The sequence below is a fragment of the Panthera onca genome, chromosome A2, assembly GCF_046562875.1.
Source record: "Panthera onca isolate mPanOnc1 chromosome A2, mPanOnc1 haplotype 2, whole genome shotgun sequence".
NCBI classification, from domain to species: domain Eukaryota; kingdom Metazoa; phylum Chordata; class Mammalia; order Carnivora; family Felidae; genus Panthera; species Panthera onca.
Window position 1 is genome coordinate 148,318,485 of NC_138340.1, and position 18,938 is coordinate 148,337,422.

The window sequence follows — 18,938 nt, forward strand, 5'->3', positions numbered from 1 at the left end:
TTGTTTGTTTTTTTTAACATTTTCATAGTACTGCAGGGTCAGACATTAGTAACCGAGCTTATCTAATCTAGTTCTTGCCCCAGGCGGGGTGACTTAAGTCATCCCATAGACAGGAAGGTTCATGCAATTTGTAAAGATCTTACTGAATCCTACCTAGCTGAGAGGCAAGTTAGAAGAATCTCTTGACTGTCTGAGGCAAAGTGCTTTGGAGCTTTTTAGAGGAAAGGTACAGCACAAATGCAAATTAATAACAATATAAATCAACTCAATTCCCTTATGCATAAGCATCTAACCCAACGAAAGGAATACGCGAGGCCCCAGGCTACAATGCCAGTCTTCGTCGGAAAATATATTTATTATTGATAGTGAGTGAAGTAAAGATGTCAGTATTCATGATCGAGAAGAGGTTGTATAAGCCAAGGTTGCCTTTATGAGGATAAAAAATGCCTTATTTCACTTGTAATCATAAACATCATTCCAGTAAAAGAGGTACATTTTTCTCTCCTTTTTGTCTTACTTACATGATCACTATAATAAGTTAAAATGAAGTAGCTCTTATATAGTAAGGGGAGAAAGGAACAAGAGAAAAACAACGTGCCACAGCCTAGACAATTCTACCCAGCACCGCTGGGCGGAGAGGGAGGTTTGGTGCCCCTCCCACCTCCCCACTCTAATTACCTTTGTCCCCCCTTCCGCCCCCCACCATCCCAGACCCCAGCTTTGTTTGGTGAACGTTCACCAAACCATGGAGCCTGGCAAGAACAGAAAGTTAAAAAGGTGGAGGGGGTGCCTTTCTCTTTTAATGGTCATAAATGGGTTGACTAACACTGCAGTGTCCTTGCTGGCAGATACCTGATCTAGGCCTTGGCTTTTCACACTGCAGCTACTCAAACTGGGATGTGCTTCGGCTGAATCTGCTCTCTGGTGCTTCTCTTTAATCGTCTTCTCTTTAAATGGGTTACTTTCTCACTAGGAAAAAAAAAAAATGTTCCGCCTCTGGAATTAACGTTGAGGAGTTTTGCTTGTTCTAAAAGTTGAGTTTATCCTCCCTTCTCAAGCATGCTCTGCAAGAGAAAGAGAAAACATGGGTTTTAGCAGGAGGGACCGAAAAATGGCAGTAACTATTTAGTACTATTTGTATTACTTTTCAAAGATCTACTCAAAAACACAAAAAACAAGGTGTATGCTCCATGGTCTCAAAATATTATTACCTTTAAAGAACACCACCGCTTAATCATGTATAATCTCCAAATGACCCCACCCCCACCCCCATACCAAGCTGAACCTTAAGAGTGAGCATGGTCTGGACTGCAGGGGTGGGGGTTGGGAGTGCCAGACATGTGTGTTCTCTCACTACTAGGGACATCTGGAAATGTGGTGGGAGTATATCTGGTGGCCACAGGGACTGGGGTGGAGTGGAGGTTAAACCCCAAAGGTTCTGAGAGGGTAAGAATCTCTCCCAGAAATCTCTGCTCACTCCAGGCAGAATATGCAGATGTTCATGAGTTCATAATGCTGGGTGGAGCTACGGAGATAAGTATCTATTCCCAACTTGCAAAAATGGCCCCTCTATTCTATTTATTTATTTTTGTGAATAGGGGTAGGGGGTGGTAAATGGGAAGAATTCTCAAGTATCAGATTAAAACTCTCTAACTAGCCAGGACAGAAGATATATACTCTCTCCATTCTTAGGAAGCTTTAAAAGACAAAAGTGATGCTTTCCCATTTAGTTTTGAAATTACTTAGGAAGAGGCTAGGCTGCCTCTAGCTCATCTGTTCCCACTTTCTTCCCTAGATCCCCCATGCTTCCAGCCATTTACTCACTCAGCTCTTAACTGAGTTCCCACTAGGTAATCACTAGACTGAGTGAGGTGTTACAGGGAAACCAATAGACACGCCCATGGAAAATTAAGGTGTAATATAATGTAATAATTGGCTATTTTTAAAAACATACTTGCTAAATACATGCTAAAAGTTGATTTTATTGAATAAGTAATACATACACACAGTATAAAATTCAAGATTCAAGTATTTATTCAAGATAAAAGAATACAGAGAAAAAATAATTTTTGCCTCCCTCCTGTTTCCCAGTTTCTTGGGTATCCTTCCAGAGAAGGTAACAGTTTAAAAGAGGAGCGAGTGGTTCTGCCTCATTCAGAAGAAGAGATCTCTCTAGAGCTGGAGTGGTCAGAGGAGGCTTCTAAGAGACCTTTCAGGCCATCTTTCAGAGTCTTTCAGAAGCTAGACAGAAGGTCCAGGAGTAGGTTGAGGAGGGGTGAGGGCAGGAAGCAGCAGCAACAATTCGGAGGTAGGAGAAAGCCCAGTATGTGTGGGGGGCAGAGGAGAGAGATGAGCAGAGCTAGAGGAAAAGCCTGGCAAAGATACTTCCTATTGGCCTCTGGGAAAAAACCTGAGAATCCAACATGTCTTTAAATAGGAAAATGCCATTTAGGAAGGTTCCCCTGATGTCCATGGCCTAATGGATCCAAGAGATAAGAGTCTGGAGTGAAGAAGACCAGGGTGGAGGCAGATTAGGAATCAAGCAAGGGTGGGGATGAGAAATGGAGAGAACCATAAAAAGACAGGGGAAGGAAAAGAGAGGTGGTGATACCAAAGGTATGGTGATCCTCAGTGACAGGGACAATGGTAGTGCCACCAACAGAAAGAGAAAACAGTAGGAGGAGCCAGTTTGGGAATGAGGAAGGTGACTTAAATTTGGGGTTTGTAAAAAATCCCAGATGGAAGTGTCTAGAAGGAAGTTGCGAACTTGAAAAGAGATGTCAACAGTCTTTAGAGATAAAGATTTAAGGCCAAAGATGAAGAATGATGACTGACATAGAAGAGCAGAACAGAAAGAGTGGAAGGACAAATAAGAGAGCATGTTGGGTCACAAAAGCACAGGATGGATAGATTATCCTAAGGATTATCCTAACTCATCCTGGATTACACGTTTCTAAGGCTATGTCCACAGAGCACAAAAGAACAGATATGAAAGCAGGCAAACGAGTTGAGAGAGAACACATAGAAATGGTCATAAAGATGATACATTCAAGGAGGAAGTAAATTAGAAAAGCCAGATGCATCTAGAGAAAACAGAAAAGACAACACAGATAAAGCAGAGGATTGCTCAGCAGAGCTGTCTTGAAAACAAGCACTGAAACATGAGTTCTCTCTTAAACCCAGCATTCACATAAGCTCTGCATCTGCTGGAAAAATTAAAAGTTGAGCACCTACGATGTAAGAGTCAGACAGGACAATGTCCCAGTAGCACAGCATCTCATTTATCCCCACCCACTTGTGGCTTGATCTGTATGAGACAACAACCACATGTCCAACTGCTTGGACAGGAAACCATGGATTCCAGATATATAGATGACCTCACCACAACATCACACGTTAACATAAAATAGAAGTCAGTATGAAGCAGATTTATACCGAGCCCATCTAAAGGCATTTAATTACCGAAGAAAATGATCACTTTATGAGTGATGCCATTTTGCATTTTGGAGTTAATACACTCACTACTTCCTTCAACATACCGATGGGAACTTTAAGCAATTATCTTCCTGGTCAAGATTACATGGCTGTGCCTCATACTACAGTTTAGGTCTTATGGTTACGATCACTATATGACAACGTGTTACTCTTTTCAAATGTTGCAAAATAATCCGTACTGACCACAATGTAATTAAAGCAATAGCTAAAGAGTTCTTCCAGAGTCTAGGGAATCTTACTATTCTTCCTCCAACGCCATCCAAATACATAAGGGTAATTTTTTAGCCAGATTATGTAAGAATTCCAGACTCTCTTAAAATTGTTTAAAAATATGTATTTTTTAATTTTTACTTATATTTGAGAGAGAGACACACAGTGTGAGCAGGGGAGGAGCAGAGAGAGAGGGAGACACAGAATCCGAAGCAGGTTCCAGGCTCCGAGCTATCAGCACAGAGCCTGACGCAGGGCTTGAATTCATGAACCGCAAGATCATGAACTGAGCTGAAGCTGGACGCTCAACTAACTGAACCACCCAGGCGCCCCTGGACTCTCTTAAATTTAAGAGAGACAAGCGAGGCCATGGCTGGTTTGAGGATCAGTGGGCCAGTCTAACAAAAAGATGAACAGGAACATTTTGGAGCAAGTACAAAACACAGAGAAATCACCACATTCACAGAATGGCCTGCTACATGTATTAAAATTCTAATTTTCAAAGATAGCACAGCAGTTCAGCTAATTCACGGGTGGCTCCTTGAAGACACAAGAACAAGAGAAGGTCTAGGGCTGGTCTACACACAGGCTGTAAACTGTGGTGGCACTCAGATGCCACCAAAGGGTGGCAGAGGTCGGTACAAAACCTCCTCACTTTGGTCAGAGACAGCAATAAATACAACGTCAAGTTGAAATTTTTTAAAAACTAGACTGACAAAACACTCTGTTATTACTGTATTGTAACTATGCAATAAAACCTGCTCAAAACCCAGGCCTGAGGACCTCTGGCTGGAGGGATCCCAAGGCCTGGAAAGGTCTGTGTCATTTAGTGTCACCTTATAGGTTCTCCCACAATCTCTGTATCGGTTCTGTAAGTAGCTGCTGTTGGGCTGAATTTCAACGCTGCATAAATTTAACACTGCATAAATTAACATAGGAAATTCCCCGAAGAATCAGGGAGAAGATTTGCAAGTTATAAAAAAAATTGCTTCCTTCATTTAAGGAACTGCTAACACTTCATCTTAATGTGGAGAAAGAAATTCCTCGCATTTGCTCATCATTCACGTATATGGGCCTGCAGAAACCCCTTTTAAAAACAGCTGGGTAAACTACCAAAAGGAGGGGACGGCTCAGGCATCAATACTGCTCTCTCCCCAAGTCTTTTCCTGATCCCAGCCACCGAGGAAGGAACAGCTGGCAGCTCGCACCATCAGACAAGAGCAGTGCCCTTGGAGACCAAAGATTGCTTGTCATTTCCATTTATTAATATGATCTTAACTGTTTTCCTCAAATATTTTTGTTACACAGTCATCTCATCAACTGTTTTCTGAATCATAGCTTTCTTGAAGGGGTTGACTATCACAGCCGTGTGTCAGCTACTGGATGTCTCAATATATTTAAGAAGAATTATGGCAACCCTGGATTGCTGAACAATACCCATGAAGAGAATAAAAATATGTGTGTGTGTGTGTGTGTGTGTGTGTGTGTGTGTTTTAAAGACACCAGTCAGAGTGCTTGTCTCTTGAGCTCACCCGACATCTCGCCAAGATTTCAACAGCCCCCCTGAAGCTGGATATGGAAGCGGGAAGGCTTACAGGGGAGAACTAAAATGGGAATGTGTCTGGGTATGCCTGAGTTTTTACCAAGGAGGGACATGAAAAGTGGGAGTAAAAGAAAGAGAGTGGTGAAGACACAGCGAGGAGACGCTGAGATAGAAGCAAAAGTAATCAATAAATTCAATTTATGAGGAGCACAAAGAGAGCCTTGCCCGTGCACCGAGCACACTCCTGACCACCTGAAAATCTGATTAGCTAACTTACTGTGTTCTCACTCTCTGTCTGTCCCTGACCAGCAAGGGCTGTTCTTTATCCTCCTGCTTCATGCGTGGATCTGGTTTCATTCTTTCCGTGACAAATGTTCTGTGTAATATGCAAATTAAGTTACAGGTAATTAACTGTTTACACAACTTGCTGTAATAATAGACAAAACACTAACATACTGCGGTTCTAGCTCTTGAAGGATAAGCACTAGAAAAGAAATGCCTATTAGGAAGAAGGAGTCTATTACCATGGTAATATTTCTTCTATTAAACCCAGATTAAAAAAAAAGAAAACATCGTAAAGTGACTATTAGTCTCAGAAAGTGGTTTTGAAACCACTTTCCTATGATAGAAGGGTTCCTATGATAGAAGAGACTGGGTTAACGCACTTAAAGTTTGGAAATTAGTTTGCTTTGATGTGACTCCAAATCCGAAGGGCCGCCCCACCGAAGGACGGGAAATCTATTGTGGAACACCCACGTGTCATCCTGAATATGAGCAACCCAGCTGGGTGATTAATACATGTCATTAGGTGATGATGATAAAGAAGCCTTTAAACACAATAAAAACATGCTCCCATAGGTCTTCCCAGGGAATGAACCTTCTTGATTTATCTTTGTGCTCCCTGAAGGTGGGTGTGTGTGGACATCAGAAGAACCGCATCAGGCGAGGGGCCCCTGCTGTGGGTCAGGAGAGAGCAGGGTGACTGAAGCAGCAGGGCCGAGAGAGGATCTAGCTACAACCGCGAGGTGGTCAGGGGACCGTGTTGCCTTGGTTCAGTGCCTCTTTCCTCCCTCCTGCCAGCTCCTCACCCAGAGCTACCTACAGTTTCAAAGGAGAAAACAGGAGGGGAGAAAATAACTTCATTTTAAGAGGCTCCTGCCCTCTGTCCAAGACCTCTTCCAATATGTTCCTGAGGCTGAACCAGGAACCAGTTCCCAGGGTTGGTCTGATTAGAGCTCTGCCACATGGCTCGGACCCGACAGGCAGTGATGGGAAGTGGCAGCCCCTCAACTCTCAAGAGGGAAAACAAAGACTTATTCTTATTAGCAGGACCTCTGAAGGTCGAAGGCCTCGAATGCAGTTTAGGCCAATGTGCTCTAGAGCTATGTTTGCCAAACTGTGGTGCACAGAGTTACTTGGGGAATTTGTTCAAACTTCAGATATCCAGGTCCAACCTCAGACCTTCTGAACCATAATCTCCAGGGATGGGGCCAGGCAAGTGCATTCAAATATACTCCCCAGCTGATTTTGATGTTCCCCCATGTCTGAGACCTGGTATTATAGAAAACAGCACCCTGGGTTAGGCATCAGGAATGGGCTGTGCTGGTCTGGACTCTGCCCCATGTACAGATGATCACCGACACTCTGAGTGCAAATTTTTTCCAAGTGAAAAGATGGGATTAGGTCACATGATCACTAAGCTCTGTCCAGCTCTATTAAGTCATTTGGATGTTATTTACAGTCTGTCTGAAAACAATGATAGAATACAGCTTGCTCTAGCGCTGGATTTTTTTGAACTATGATTTCAAAAGCAACGGTGACTACTGGGTTTTCAGGCCTTCTTCACACTCCAATAACAGGGAAGTATTTGAGCCTTGGTCTAACATAAACCCACTACGGGGGGAGATAAAACATGATGTCCTTAAGAAGGCTGACACTTCCAGGGCATCTGGTGGCTCAGTCAGTTAAGCATCTGATTCTTGATTCCGGATCAGGTCTTGATCTCATAGTTTGTGAGTTCAAGTCCTGCACTGGACTCCATGCTGTCATTGTGAAGCCTGCTTGGGATTCTCTGTCTCTCTGCTTCTCCCCTGCTTGCTCTCTCTCTCTCTCTCTCTCTCTCTCTCAAAATAAATAAACTTAAAAATTATGTAAAAAAAGGGGCGCCTGGGTGGCTCAGTCGGTTAAGCGGCCGACTTCGGCTCAGGTCGTGATCTCGCGGTCCGTGAGTTCGAGCCCCGCGCCGGGCTCTGTGCTGCCAGCTCAGAACCTGGAGCCTGCTTCGTATTCTGTGTCTCCCTCTCTCTCTGCCCCTCCCCCGTTCGCACTCTGTCTCTCTCTGCCTTTCAAAATGAATAAATGTTAAAAAAAATTATGTAAAATAAAAAAAGGAAGAAAGAAAGAAAAATTATTAAAATAAGGCTGATGCTTCCTGCCATGAAAAATTCCATCATATGCACCGATCTTTAAGTTTTTAATTTTGGAGGCTAACCATGGATTGGAGGCGTCATTTGTATTTTAGAAATGAAGAACTGGGTGCATTAGCATTGGGCTTAAGTAACTTCATATTAAGACCCAGCCTCATTTATCAGGGTCTTGACCTCATGCTCCCCCCCTACAGCTGGGTGGCTCTCTGACGTCCCCAATGATGCCAGCAGGAAGCACTGGCTTAAGGTGGGGGTCGCCTCACTTACAAGATGTCCTCATTTTGATCCTTCCTTCAACTAAGTTGCTTACTTGGCTATTGACCCACTGCCCACTTATTGATTTACACTTCTGCTATGGTTTACCCTCTGACTGGCCTCCATCATCTGACTCCAGGCTCCACACTGACCTCTGTCCCTTGGCATCTCCTGGGTCCAGCCCTTGCTTTTAGTCCCCGTCTTTCCTCAGCTCTTCTGACCTGGCTTCCTGGCTCTGTCTCCACACTCCCTTTACCACCCATGATCCGTGGTGGACAAGGTTAAAGCCATTGCACAGGGGAGCCTAGGCCGGCTAGAGGGAGAGAGCCTGCATTTTCTAATGGAGTTTATTATCTGGAAGGCTACATTCTGCCAGGCAGTGCTGAGATAGCTGTTTTTCAGTACACTGCCTTAGAGAAACTGTTTTTACCCCCTCCTAGTTCATTCTGCCACCCTGGCTTCCCTGGGGCTGTCAGGAGTATGAGTTTCAAGGAAAGGGTATATGGCTGTGGGAGGCCAGGCAACAGGCAGGCAATGAGAAGGGCAGCTGCTCTTCTGGAGTGAAAGTTTAAGGCTGACAAAAAAATCTAAGAGGCAGAGGCACAAGTGCTGGAGGTCCCCAAAGCAGCGGTGCTGCCTAGACTGAACAACAGGTCTCTTGACTGAAAGGTGCTCATAAACGTGTGCTCCTGGGCACGTGGCCTCTTGTTCTCATGCAGGGAAGGAGAATCAGTGCCACAGTATCACAGCTAGAAGGTCCTCATGGGTCACCTGGTTCAAACCCACAATTTACCAAAGAAGAAACTGAAACCCAGGTCATCATGACTAGATTAGCTACTTAGCTACTAGATTAGCTAGTCTTTCCCATAAACCCTGCCTTCCAGTGAATACAGAATGTTCACCCAGAGGCCAGCCAGCTTCTGTACCATTCTGTCAGCAGCAGGGGTGGGAAAACACTTGGAATGCTCTGAATTGCCCCTTAAGAATGCTATCCCCTAAGCAGCCAGATGTTGCAAGAAAACAGCAAGGTGGTGGGGGATCCCAGGGAACACAGCAATGCAGATCTGAGAGGGGCCCTCTCTATACCCTTCCTCGCCTTTTGATAAAGAGAACTTGGGTACATTTTGGTCCACTAGCGGGCAAGTATCACTGGCTCCCCATCTCTCTCCCATCTTCTGTAGTCTCCTGTAAGGTAGGTGAACCAAGATTGAATAGGATTCAGGTTTTAATGGTAAGATCAGGTCATACAATCTTGGAGAGTTTATAGAAAGCTCTGAAGCTAAGCAAGTATGAGAAATAAAAGATACAATAGTCTATCAATCAATGTCCTCCTACATTTTTAAAAGATATACCTCATATAGCTGGCCCGTAGCTTTTAAGTCTTAGAAATAATAATTATAGCAATTTATTATCTCTCTACCCTTATGAAGAACATGTAACTTAATATACTGGAAATAAGAATCTAAATGTCTCATATGAACCCATGAGGAATTGTTTAAGAATAGCTGAAGAAAGACTGATGTGAATAAGTGGCTGGAGAAAGGAAAAGTAAGGCCAAGGAATATCCGGAAATTTTCCAATCAGTAAAATCTATTAGTCTATAGAACAATGTCTCAAGGGAACCAGTGAAAGCCCAACCTTATGAGTCATTTAAAAATGGAGTGGATTTGGCTATTGGAATTATTCCAAGGGGAAAAGTCTTGCACTGCGCCGGAAATGGACAGCACAACCTAATGGGTTGCTGTCATGTTGACCATTTTCCACATTAGCACGCCTAGCCTGCTCTTTGGATTTAACAAGGGAACATAAGAAGGGGAGGTAACGAGTCAGGATCTGCTACAATTGACACTTAGGACCCTATACTGCCGAAGCCCCTTCTACCAATGGGCAGAGTCGGGGTCACAAAGTTAGACTAATTTCACATTGAGAGAAAGGGGAAGGTAGTATTAGAGGAAAAGTGCTCATGAAATACTGATTATTAATGCCCTGTGGCCATTTGAGCATGCTCTAAAGATAGGGTGGTGCTGAGCTATACCTTTGCTCATGGCCTTTATAATCCCACCTTATTTGTTACCTTAGTCTCTATTACTAGTTAATTTGTTATTCCTGTTTTTTCTCTTCCCTTCGTGATTATCGTTCACATTTTCTCTCACTGCCTTATTTCTGTATTAGTGGATAATGGAGGTCCTTTCTCACACCCAACTCAAAAACCAAACGCCATTTTAAATTTTTTTGTTTTTATGGCAAGGCATATCTTGGTCTAGTTGTTACATTTATGGTCACAACTTCCCTGGGTTTTGGTTCTTTCAACTGTAAAACAGTGAAAATAAAAGCATCTCTATTTACATCTCCGGTTGTCATAAAAAGAAGTAAGAGAATAGATGTGAAATCACCCTGAAACCTAAAGTCCTACAGAAATAAAAGGTACCATTGCTTCTTGTTTCTTGCCCATTACAGTGTTGCCCAACTTAGGATAAAAATGTCATGTGAACAGCTATCTTTTTATTAGATTTTTATTTTTCATTATTATTACCTGCTATATACTCCCTAATATTTGAATATAAGAGCTGTGAAAACAACACATACCTCAAAACACACCTGCTGAAAAGGATATTAAATTATATTGCAGATTGGGGGAGGGGGGTCTCTTGGAATCACTAGTAATAATTTGGTGCTTTGAGATGATCTGTTCAGTGGTTTCAACGTGCAATAATACAACTGAGGAAAGGAAAAAATAAGATTTACTGGATACTTCATATAAACTTAATCCTCACAACACTGGGGATAACATCACCCCAGTTCGCAGATGAGAAGAATCAATGCCCAAGGTCACAGGGTTAGTAAAAGACAAAGCTTGTATACACACCCAGATCTGCCCGGTGTGAACTCCCTACTGTACTGTGTGGCATATGTGACGTTTTCACAAAGTGTTTTATTCTATAAATATATGCCATTGACGGCATGGGGCCAGGTGCAGACGGGCATGATGGAGTGGCAACTGCATACACCCTTTCAGTCGCCACTTCAGTAATGTTACAAATCACACTGCGCACACAGGCATGCTTGCTGGATGCCGGGGTAGAGACATACACTTTGTCACAGCCATTCTTTGCACTGACCGCCACCCCCACCTCGATATGGCACTAATATCAAGTTAGAAAAATCCATGAGTCAAGCCTGCAGGTCCCAGGTGCTTCAGTTGGTATTAGTAGTGAAGGTTGGGGCTTGTTAAGAGCATATCAGGAAGCGGTTTTTGACAAATGAAATGTACTAACATAACATTAGCGACGTTGCTTCTACCAAAGACCTTTAAAGAAAAGAATCGCTGGCAATGCTACTAGGAGCCACACAGGTGGTGCTTCAAGCAAGAAACAGCAAAAGCCTCAAGCCACTAGGCTTTTAAAGAAAACGGAGGCTTTTAATAAGTCTTGATTGTATTTTCTTCCACTAGTGTTGATGTTATTTTCTAGCTACCCAGATAATACTAACCCTCCTGTAAATATCAGATATTTATAGTGTTAGAAATATACAGTAAGTGGCATTATTATAACTACAGCAAATTAGCCTGGAGAAAGGCATGCTGTGTAACTCAAACACTAGATTTAGTTGGGTCAGAAGGTCAACTCTAGGGAGTTTGTCAGCACAAAGAATCAAGGTTTCCAACAATTTCTATCTGTCAGAACAACCTATATCCAACTATTATACCAGTTAAATGATGGGCAATTATGTGACCTGCCAGAAATGATCATTTGCTTCAGTGTTTATCATTAGCTCTGTAAAGCACATGAATTAGAGAAAACACATGTCCTGTGGACATCGTATTATTCTGGAATGAGGGCTCAAGAGAAGAGAATGACTGCAGGAACATAAAAGAGATGGAAAGTGTTGCCTAAATCCTATCTCTGGCCTCCCTTTCCCTGCTCAATCCAGCGGGCTCTACCAATTGGTAGAAGATTGAACAGGGCTTGAAAGATGGCTTTCTGTTTTTAGGTTTTTTTGTCGATCCTTCATGTTTCGTGTTTCTCTGCATGAGTACTTGCTGCTTACAGACCCTTTAACTTGTATCTTTCCTCTTTGTTGTCTTTGAGTAGTGGCCCAGAAATATGGGGCAATGACCTTGTGGACACAATTACCATACAGTGGACGACAAAAGTTCAAAGCAACTGGAGAAAGTATTATTTTAGTAAGAATCTTTTTCTTTCCTGCAAATAAATGAGTTAAATATAAGGAGAATATTGACTCTTCCCACAACCACCTGGATGGAGGTTAATTAGCACCTAATGGACGTGTTAGAGCAAATCTTGATGATGAGGACTAGTTTGGTTTATAAAGCTTTTCCACACACATTAGCCCACTCAGTCCTTACCACTGCCCCATGATGCTGGGCTTGCTTCCTTCTGGTGCCCCAGTTAGCTTGGCCTGCACACCCACCTGTTTGGCCTGATTGACACAGCGCATGTACTGGTTGGCCAGATCAGAGCAGCTGAGGGTCTGCTGGGTGTTCTGGCGGTAACACTGAAGAATTTTGGCTTGCAGATCAGCACAGACAGGATGAAACTCATACCGCCTGAAAACAAAAACAGGAACCCGTGAGACAAATGCTCTTCAATCAGAATAAAGATCAAGGCTAAAGAGTGGATAAAACATTCAATAAGATGTAAATGTTGCAAATGTAGAAGCGAAGTTTGAGAAGTAATTTTCTTCAACCCTTAAAAAAAGATACCAAAATAGTTCCCATGATAAAAATACATGTAACGTAAATGACTTCTATGAAATGAGCTGCAGTAATTGGTACCACCACGAGCCTCTCTGGACGTTGTAACAATCCCACCCAAACCCACACCTAAACCAGGTGAATGGCACCGATACTCTTCAGCCCAGTCGGCCGAATCAGAAACCTGAGAGCCCTAACTTCTCTCTTCCATGCCCATATCTAGTCAGTCTCACAGTTCGAGACCCAGCAGTTTAGTCCTCTTTCTCTGTACTCACTGTCATCACATTAATTTGTAATCACTCATATCCTGGATTCAAGCTAGTCTGTCTCTTAGCTTTTGCCCCTCTACTACTGCCTTCCAGAAGGTTCTTTCTAATATATAAATCTGAGACCATATTTCTCCTGCCTGCTTTCTGAATAAAATACAAGGTCAACAGGCAAGTCCTTCTGGGTCAGGTTTCTGCCTGCCGTTTAGCCTTCAATCCTCAGATTGCCGCAGCCTGACCAAGACACTTTCAGGGTTTGATCCAGACACGCCCCTTCATGTCTTTGCTCATGCTGCTCTTGATTTTGGACATGCTCTGTTCCCAAAGTCCCACCCATCCCTATATATCTGGAAAACACTTACTCATCTTTCAATAGTTGAGCTAAGTATTGAAGTGTAACCTTCTATAGACAGCTTCACTAACTCTCCATTCAGGGTGGAATCTACCACTCCCTTTTTGGTGACCCCACTGACCCCATACTGGCTGCTTCTACTGCTTCTTTCACCTTCCACTTAACACCGATGACACCGTAGCCTGGTGTAATTTACTAGCCTACATCTACTAGGAGGCAAATCCCAAGAAGTAAGGACTGTCTTATTTTCTTTGTGACCTCAGCTATTGATATGGATACCTCTTTTAGCAGTCATGCAATAAATTGCTTAGAATATAAATGGGTAGAGAAAAAAAAACATTTTTAAATTTTGGGCTAAAATTTTACTAATTATACTTACAAATCTTTGCTTTCAGTGAATATGCAGTACTAAACACAAATGCCTCCAAAAATCTTAAAATATACACTTGAAAAACGATAACAAAATAAACCGAATGAATTATACAAATGAAAATAAAATATTCTTGTTAAGATCATAGAGGAATTTGAATTATAAGGGCTAAATACACGCAGAAAAAATACATAATATTATCACTTTTAATCTAGGAATTTATATTTTTTCAAATTAGTTTTGTTTAGTACAAAAGGCTTCCAGTTTTTCATATCAGTTCTTTTTTTGAAATTTAAATTTTTTATTTCTCTAGTAATCTTGAAATAGCATTATTTTAAATTAAATGGGTTCTAAAAAAAACCCCTACAGAATAGAGGGGGAATATTTTTCATCAATAAGGAAACCCCTGGGTGACGATTTGTCTCATTACTTTTATCCAAGACACTAAGCTAACACAGATTTTGCTAGAACAGAAAACTGACATGCAAACCACGTTACTGGTCCCTGAGGGAATTTACTTCTTACTACCTTCTAAAGAAAGTAGACACACAGGAAAAAAATAATCCCACAAATTTTACATAACATTGCTTTTACTTTTTCATTCATTACCGTCCTGCTCTGCCAAATACCTAAGAACAGAATTTAAATCCAATCCCTGGAGTTTCCATTCTCTTTAAGATTTCAAAGTTCACATGTCTATGAGAATTTTTTTTGGACGTGGATTTCCCTAATCCCCCACCATGAACATCAGCATCTAAAAAGATGTGCTTTGAAGAGTAGAAGATACCATGAACTGACTGATTATAGCAAGACACATCTGGATAAATATTGAATAAAATATAATCAAGCACTAGGTCAGCTGAACCTAGCAAATATATGACGAATGCCTATAACAGTTCAAGGGAAAACAGGCTTATAGTCTGTCTTAGTGTTGAGGACCATTATTCTTCTAATCTATCTTAGATTTAAAAGCAGGGGAAGCAGGATAGGGAAAGAAGCCTAGAACAATCCTAATCATATATTCAGCTCTTCCTTATTAACATACAGGAAAAGATTGTAAAGAATGAGCTTCCACATACTGCACATCATAAAGAAGACAGTGTGTGGTTTTTTTTCTTTTAAAAAACTATTGGCGATGGAATAATTCATTCAATACTATGAACTCCTTAGAAAGAGGTAATTTAAGTTGTATATAAACGTTTACTGAACTGAGCTATTAGTCATGCAAGTTAATGTCCATGAGTTATTTATGATTTGAAATGTGTCAAAACATACTTTTATCACCACAAATCAATACTGTTCACTTCCAGGGCCTGTGATTTCCTGTCTGGGAGTCCAGTAGGCCTGTGTGGATGTGTGCACGTGCACATGCATGCATGTATACAAATACATACACACACACACACACACACACACACACACACACACACACCCTTCTGAAATCCTTTTTGTATACATTTCAACGTTTATTGATGATTAGATAGTAGAAAGGGGGAAAGAGGGGTAGAAATCAGCATAATTGTCTCCCACTTCCTGGAGGAGCCTCTGGTACATTTTTCCTGGATTAATCTGTGAGGGCAAAGCTCTGCCTCCATATTGATCTGCAGTGCTTGTTATGCTGCTCTAATGTACTGTTTTCACTTTGGGAAAATGTGAAATGAGATTACCGTCCACCATTAGAAGGCCATAAAACACAAGCCATGGCACCTTCCATTCAGGAAAAGGTTTAAAGGCATTTCCAATATGCATTATGGTCAACCCTTCATATAGCCATTGAGTCAGCGATTGATTTTTATTGACTGCTTTCCTTCCTGCTGATGGAAAAAGTCACTACTAGGCAAAAATGACAAAAGGGCAGAATTTCAAGATACCTAAGAAGGAAAATTAAATCTTGGCTGCAAGGGACATTTAAATAATTTAATTTCTTTGTAGGGAAATAAGATTTTAAAAAGGAAATGGTGAATGACAAATGTTAAGAGAAAGATGAAGTATAAATATGGAGAACTCAAAACAGTAATAAAGAAAAGAGAGGACAGTAACCCAGAAACATTGAGTAAAAAGGAATTGGTGGAATAAAGTTGATACTTGAAAATATATATTGATCAAAAACAAGTTAAAAAAAAAAAAGTTTCATGGTCACTTGAAAGGACTGGGGATTTTGATGGGTCCCACCTCATATCCATCCTCCCTCTTCACTTTCCTTTTCCTTCCTGGACTCTTCATTCTCTGTTCCCTGCCACCTCCCTCACTTCTTCAAGTATCAGCAGCTGCCCTCACCCTTCCTACCCCACCCCACAGTGGCACTGAGGACCAAGAGGGTTGATGACCATATTCAGCGACAGAACTGGAGAGCCAAAGACTTGAACAGAGAATAAAATCACTCCTGGTAGGCATTAGGTAGCCAATGAAACCATTTTTGTTAATGTTTAATGCTAATATTCACTTAAAAGGCAGCTAAGAAAATATATCCAAGTATTTTCTCATTACACTAACAAGGCCATTGTAGAAACTTTGTGTGTGTTTGGGGGGGGGGGGGGGATAAAACAGAAAAGAATACAGAAACACATCAAGGCTGTTCCTAATTTTTCAGTGCTTAAAGTAACAGAGATGGATATGTTATATGTTGTTACTCTTCTCTCTGATTATTTCCTGGGCATAATTTCTTGTAAGCTGCATTAAGGGTCAAAGACAAATAAAAACATTTTGGTAAAAATGAAGCTGAGATAAGCGGTACTCAGCTCTCCTCTTCATCTGTGACACGCTGACACCTGGCCACCTGTTTTAGAGCTATCTGCAGACTTCACTGCTGCTGTGTCTACTTTCATGTCTGAGAAACTTCTTTGATGTGGGTCTAAGCTTTACATTTCGAGGAAACTACTTACCCATCTTTTTAGTTCTGCTAATATAAATGGCAAGGATAAGAAGGTAACTTCAGAGACGGAGGAAAACATGGAGATAGATCTCCTCATACCACTCTACCAGAAGGCTAAAGGAGTCATGTCATGACAATCAGCAGCCACAAATTCCTAAAGCTCTCAGGAGCACAGAAATTGTTCGTTATGAGTGCAGGTGCATGAAAAAGGATCCTTTCCCTGTATCTGGACCAGTAAGTACAGAGAGAGAGGGAATGGAGAGAGAGAAGGAGGGAAGGAAGGGAAGGAATGGATGGGTAGATGGATGGGTATGAAATGGATGGTGCTAAAAGAATTCTGATTTTTTTTTTAACAGGTTGTGACTGCATCCTTCATGGGATCTGGTGGTCTAATAAAACAGTATCTACCACATTAAAAGCAGGCACACAATACAGCCATGGAATCAAATCTTTAGCTCTAATTCCTATGGCATAATGCAAAAATGGTAATTTTATTCTGTATTAAACATTTCATTAGATGTTAAGCCCAGGAGTCAGGATTTCTGGTTTTATGACACAAAACTAAAGCTATCAAGTACATTGCCAATAGTTTAAAACATGAAATAATCCACTTATCATTTATAATAAAGCTATCATAAAATGCAGCAGCAAAGCAGAAAGTATTAACTCAAATGTGTTATCAAATAGATCTTTTTCATTTTAATTTTACCTTAAATTACAATATCCTAATAATAGTTTTTAGAATAAAATGTAAACAGCCTCTAACTATGCAAAATCTGAAAGACAACTCCAAGCTTTCCATTCTTTTTTTTTTAATGTTTATATTTATTTTTGAGACAGAGAGAGACACAGCATGAGTGGGGAAGGCGCAGAGAGAGAGAGGGAGACACAGAATCTGAAGCAGGCTCCAGGCTCCGAGCTGTCAGCACAGAGCCCGACGCAGGGCTCAAACCCACGAACTGTGAGATCATGACCTGAGCCAAAGTCAGATGCTTAACCAACTGAGCCACCCAGGCGCCCCTAAGCTTTCCATTCTTACTAGCTGCTAACCATCTTTATTAATGAAGCTTCTACCTGGGCTGTAATCAAATTTCCACAATTACACTTTAGAGGCCAAACATCTCCCAAAGCTGCCTACTTTCTTTGTTTCAATTTGTCTCCATATACACTTTGCTATAAAATTTGAAAAATAAAATGAAATAAAAGCAGAAAACTTTTTTTACATTTAGTTTGTAAAATGATGAATGTTATTAGCTATGATGTTGTCTATCCTCACAACACAAAAAATGCCAAGAGGCCTCCTCTGTTATCAGAGGAGGGACCCCTGACCTTGACTACCCCAGGTCAACCTGGGTTCAACCAGGGGTTCAATGAACCAATCAAGCTGACAGTGCTCATTGCCCATAATGAGTGCCATACCATTCAACCAACAGATTTAACTGGGTGTTGTGAAAGAAAAACCCAGCGTGGCTACAGCTACAACAGAATTTACAGAATTCTATCCTATATACCCAAAGGCTTGAAAGAGCAACATCTATCTGAAAATATTTTAATACTTAATTCTTAATTTTAATCTATGGTTGATTTGGGGGAAAGATGCCAGTATCACAACTCAGTAATCTGGATCCATAGGAGGAAGGTGACCTGTCTGCAAGGAGAGAGGGGAAAATATTGCCAGTCTTACCCCAGATTTCAGCATCCCAAGTAAAAGACCTAATGCTAGGAAAAATACACAGATAGGACCTGTGGGGGCTGACTGCTCTCTCTTCTCATGGTGCTCAGTGGACAAAAACCACTCTGACAGTATGGGACTCCCAGATGTCTGGTTTTGTTTTCCTGAGCAGGTTGCTACTACTCTACTCTGCAGGGAGAATGACATGGCGTCTTGCCAACTTCACCATTTGCTGAGTGAGATCCTACTACAGAGACTCACCCCACGAGGGTCTGGATTTAGAAAAATGGAGCCATCTTCTGCCACATCTCCAAAGAATAAAGGCCTGAACCCTTTTGTTTTATAAATAGTTTCTTAAAATCTGGTGATCTAGAGAGACCAATGGCAACTTAATGTTAGTAAAAAACTTTTCCAGAAAATTTCTCCAGGTAATAATGCCTTGGACAAGAAATAGTTATTTATTCGGTTCAAAAGATTTGTGAAGTCAGGTATCAGGTATGAGGCAGAGAAAAACAATCAGTTGGCTAATTTGAATTTTCTACCATAGCATGGTACCCTTGATACATCTGGGCTATGTGCAGCAAGGCTTACATCTCTAAAAAGATAAAACACTTCTTACTTACATAAAAGATACCTGAAACATGAGACAATAATTATAGGGACAAAGAACATAAATGATGCCAACATTAACTCAACCTGGAAAGACCCCAAATCAACTTCCGGTCACACTTTCTTTAGAACAATCATGTACTCAGGAGATGTT

At 41.4% G+C, this 18,938-nt stretch overlaps 1 protein-coding gene across 3 annotated transcripts in view; it reads right to left on the minus strand.

Annotated features, from left to right (window-relative positions):
* Positions 1-336: 336 nt before the first annotated feature.
* CHCHD3 (coiled-coil-helix-coiled-coil-helix domain containing 3) overlaps positions 337-18,938 on the minus strand; it is a 280,744-nt gene continuing 262,142 nt past the window's right edge. For 2 of the 3 annotated variants that reach the window (XM_060633180.3, XM_060633179.3), the window contains 3 exons: positions 12,361-12,496; positions 5,526-5,624; positions 337-1,064 (listed from right to left, as the gene is read on the minus strand). In XM_060633180.3, the coding sequence (XP_060489163.3) occupies positions 5,571-5,624; positions 12,361-12,496 (190 nt within the window). In that variant the 3' untranslated portion in view covers positions 337-1,064; positions 5,526-5,570. The remainder of the gene's footprint in view (positions 1,065-5,525; positions 5,625-12,360; positions 12,497-18,938) is intronic. The other variant, XM_060633181.3, reaches the window with a different exon arrangement.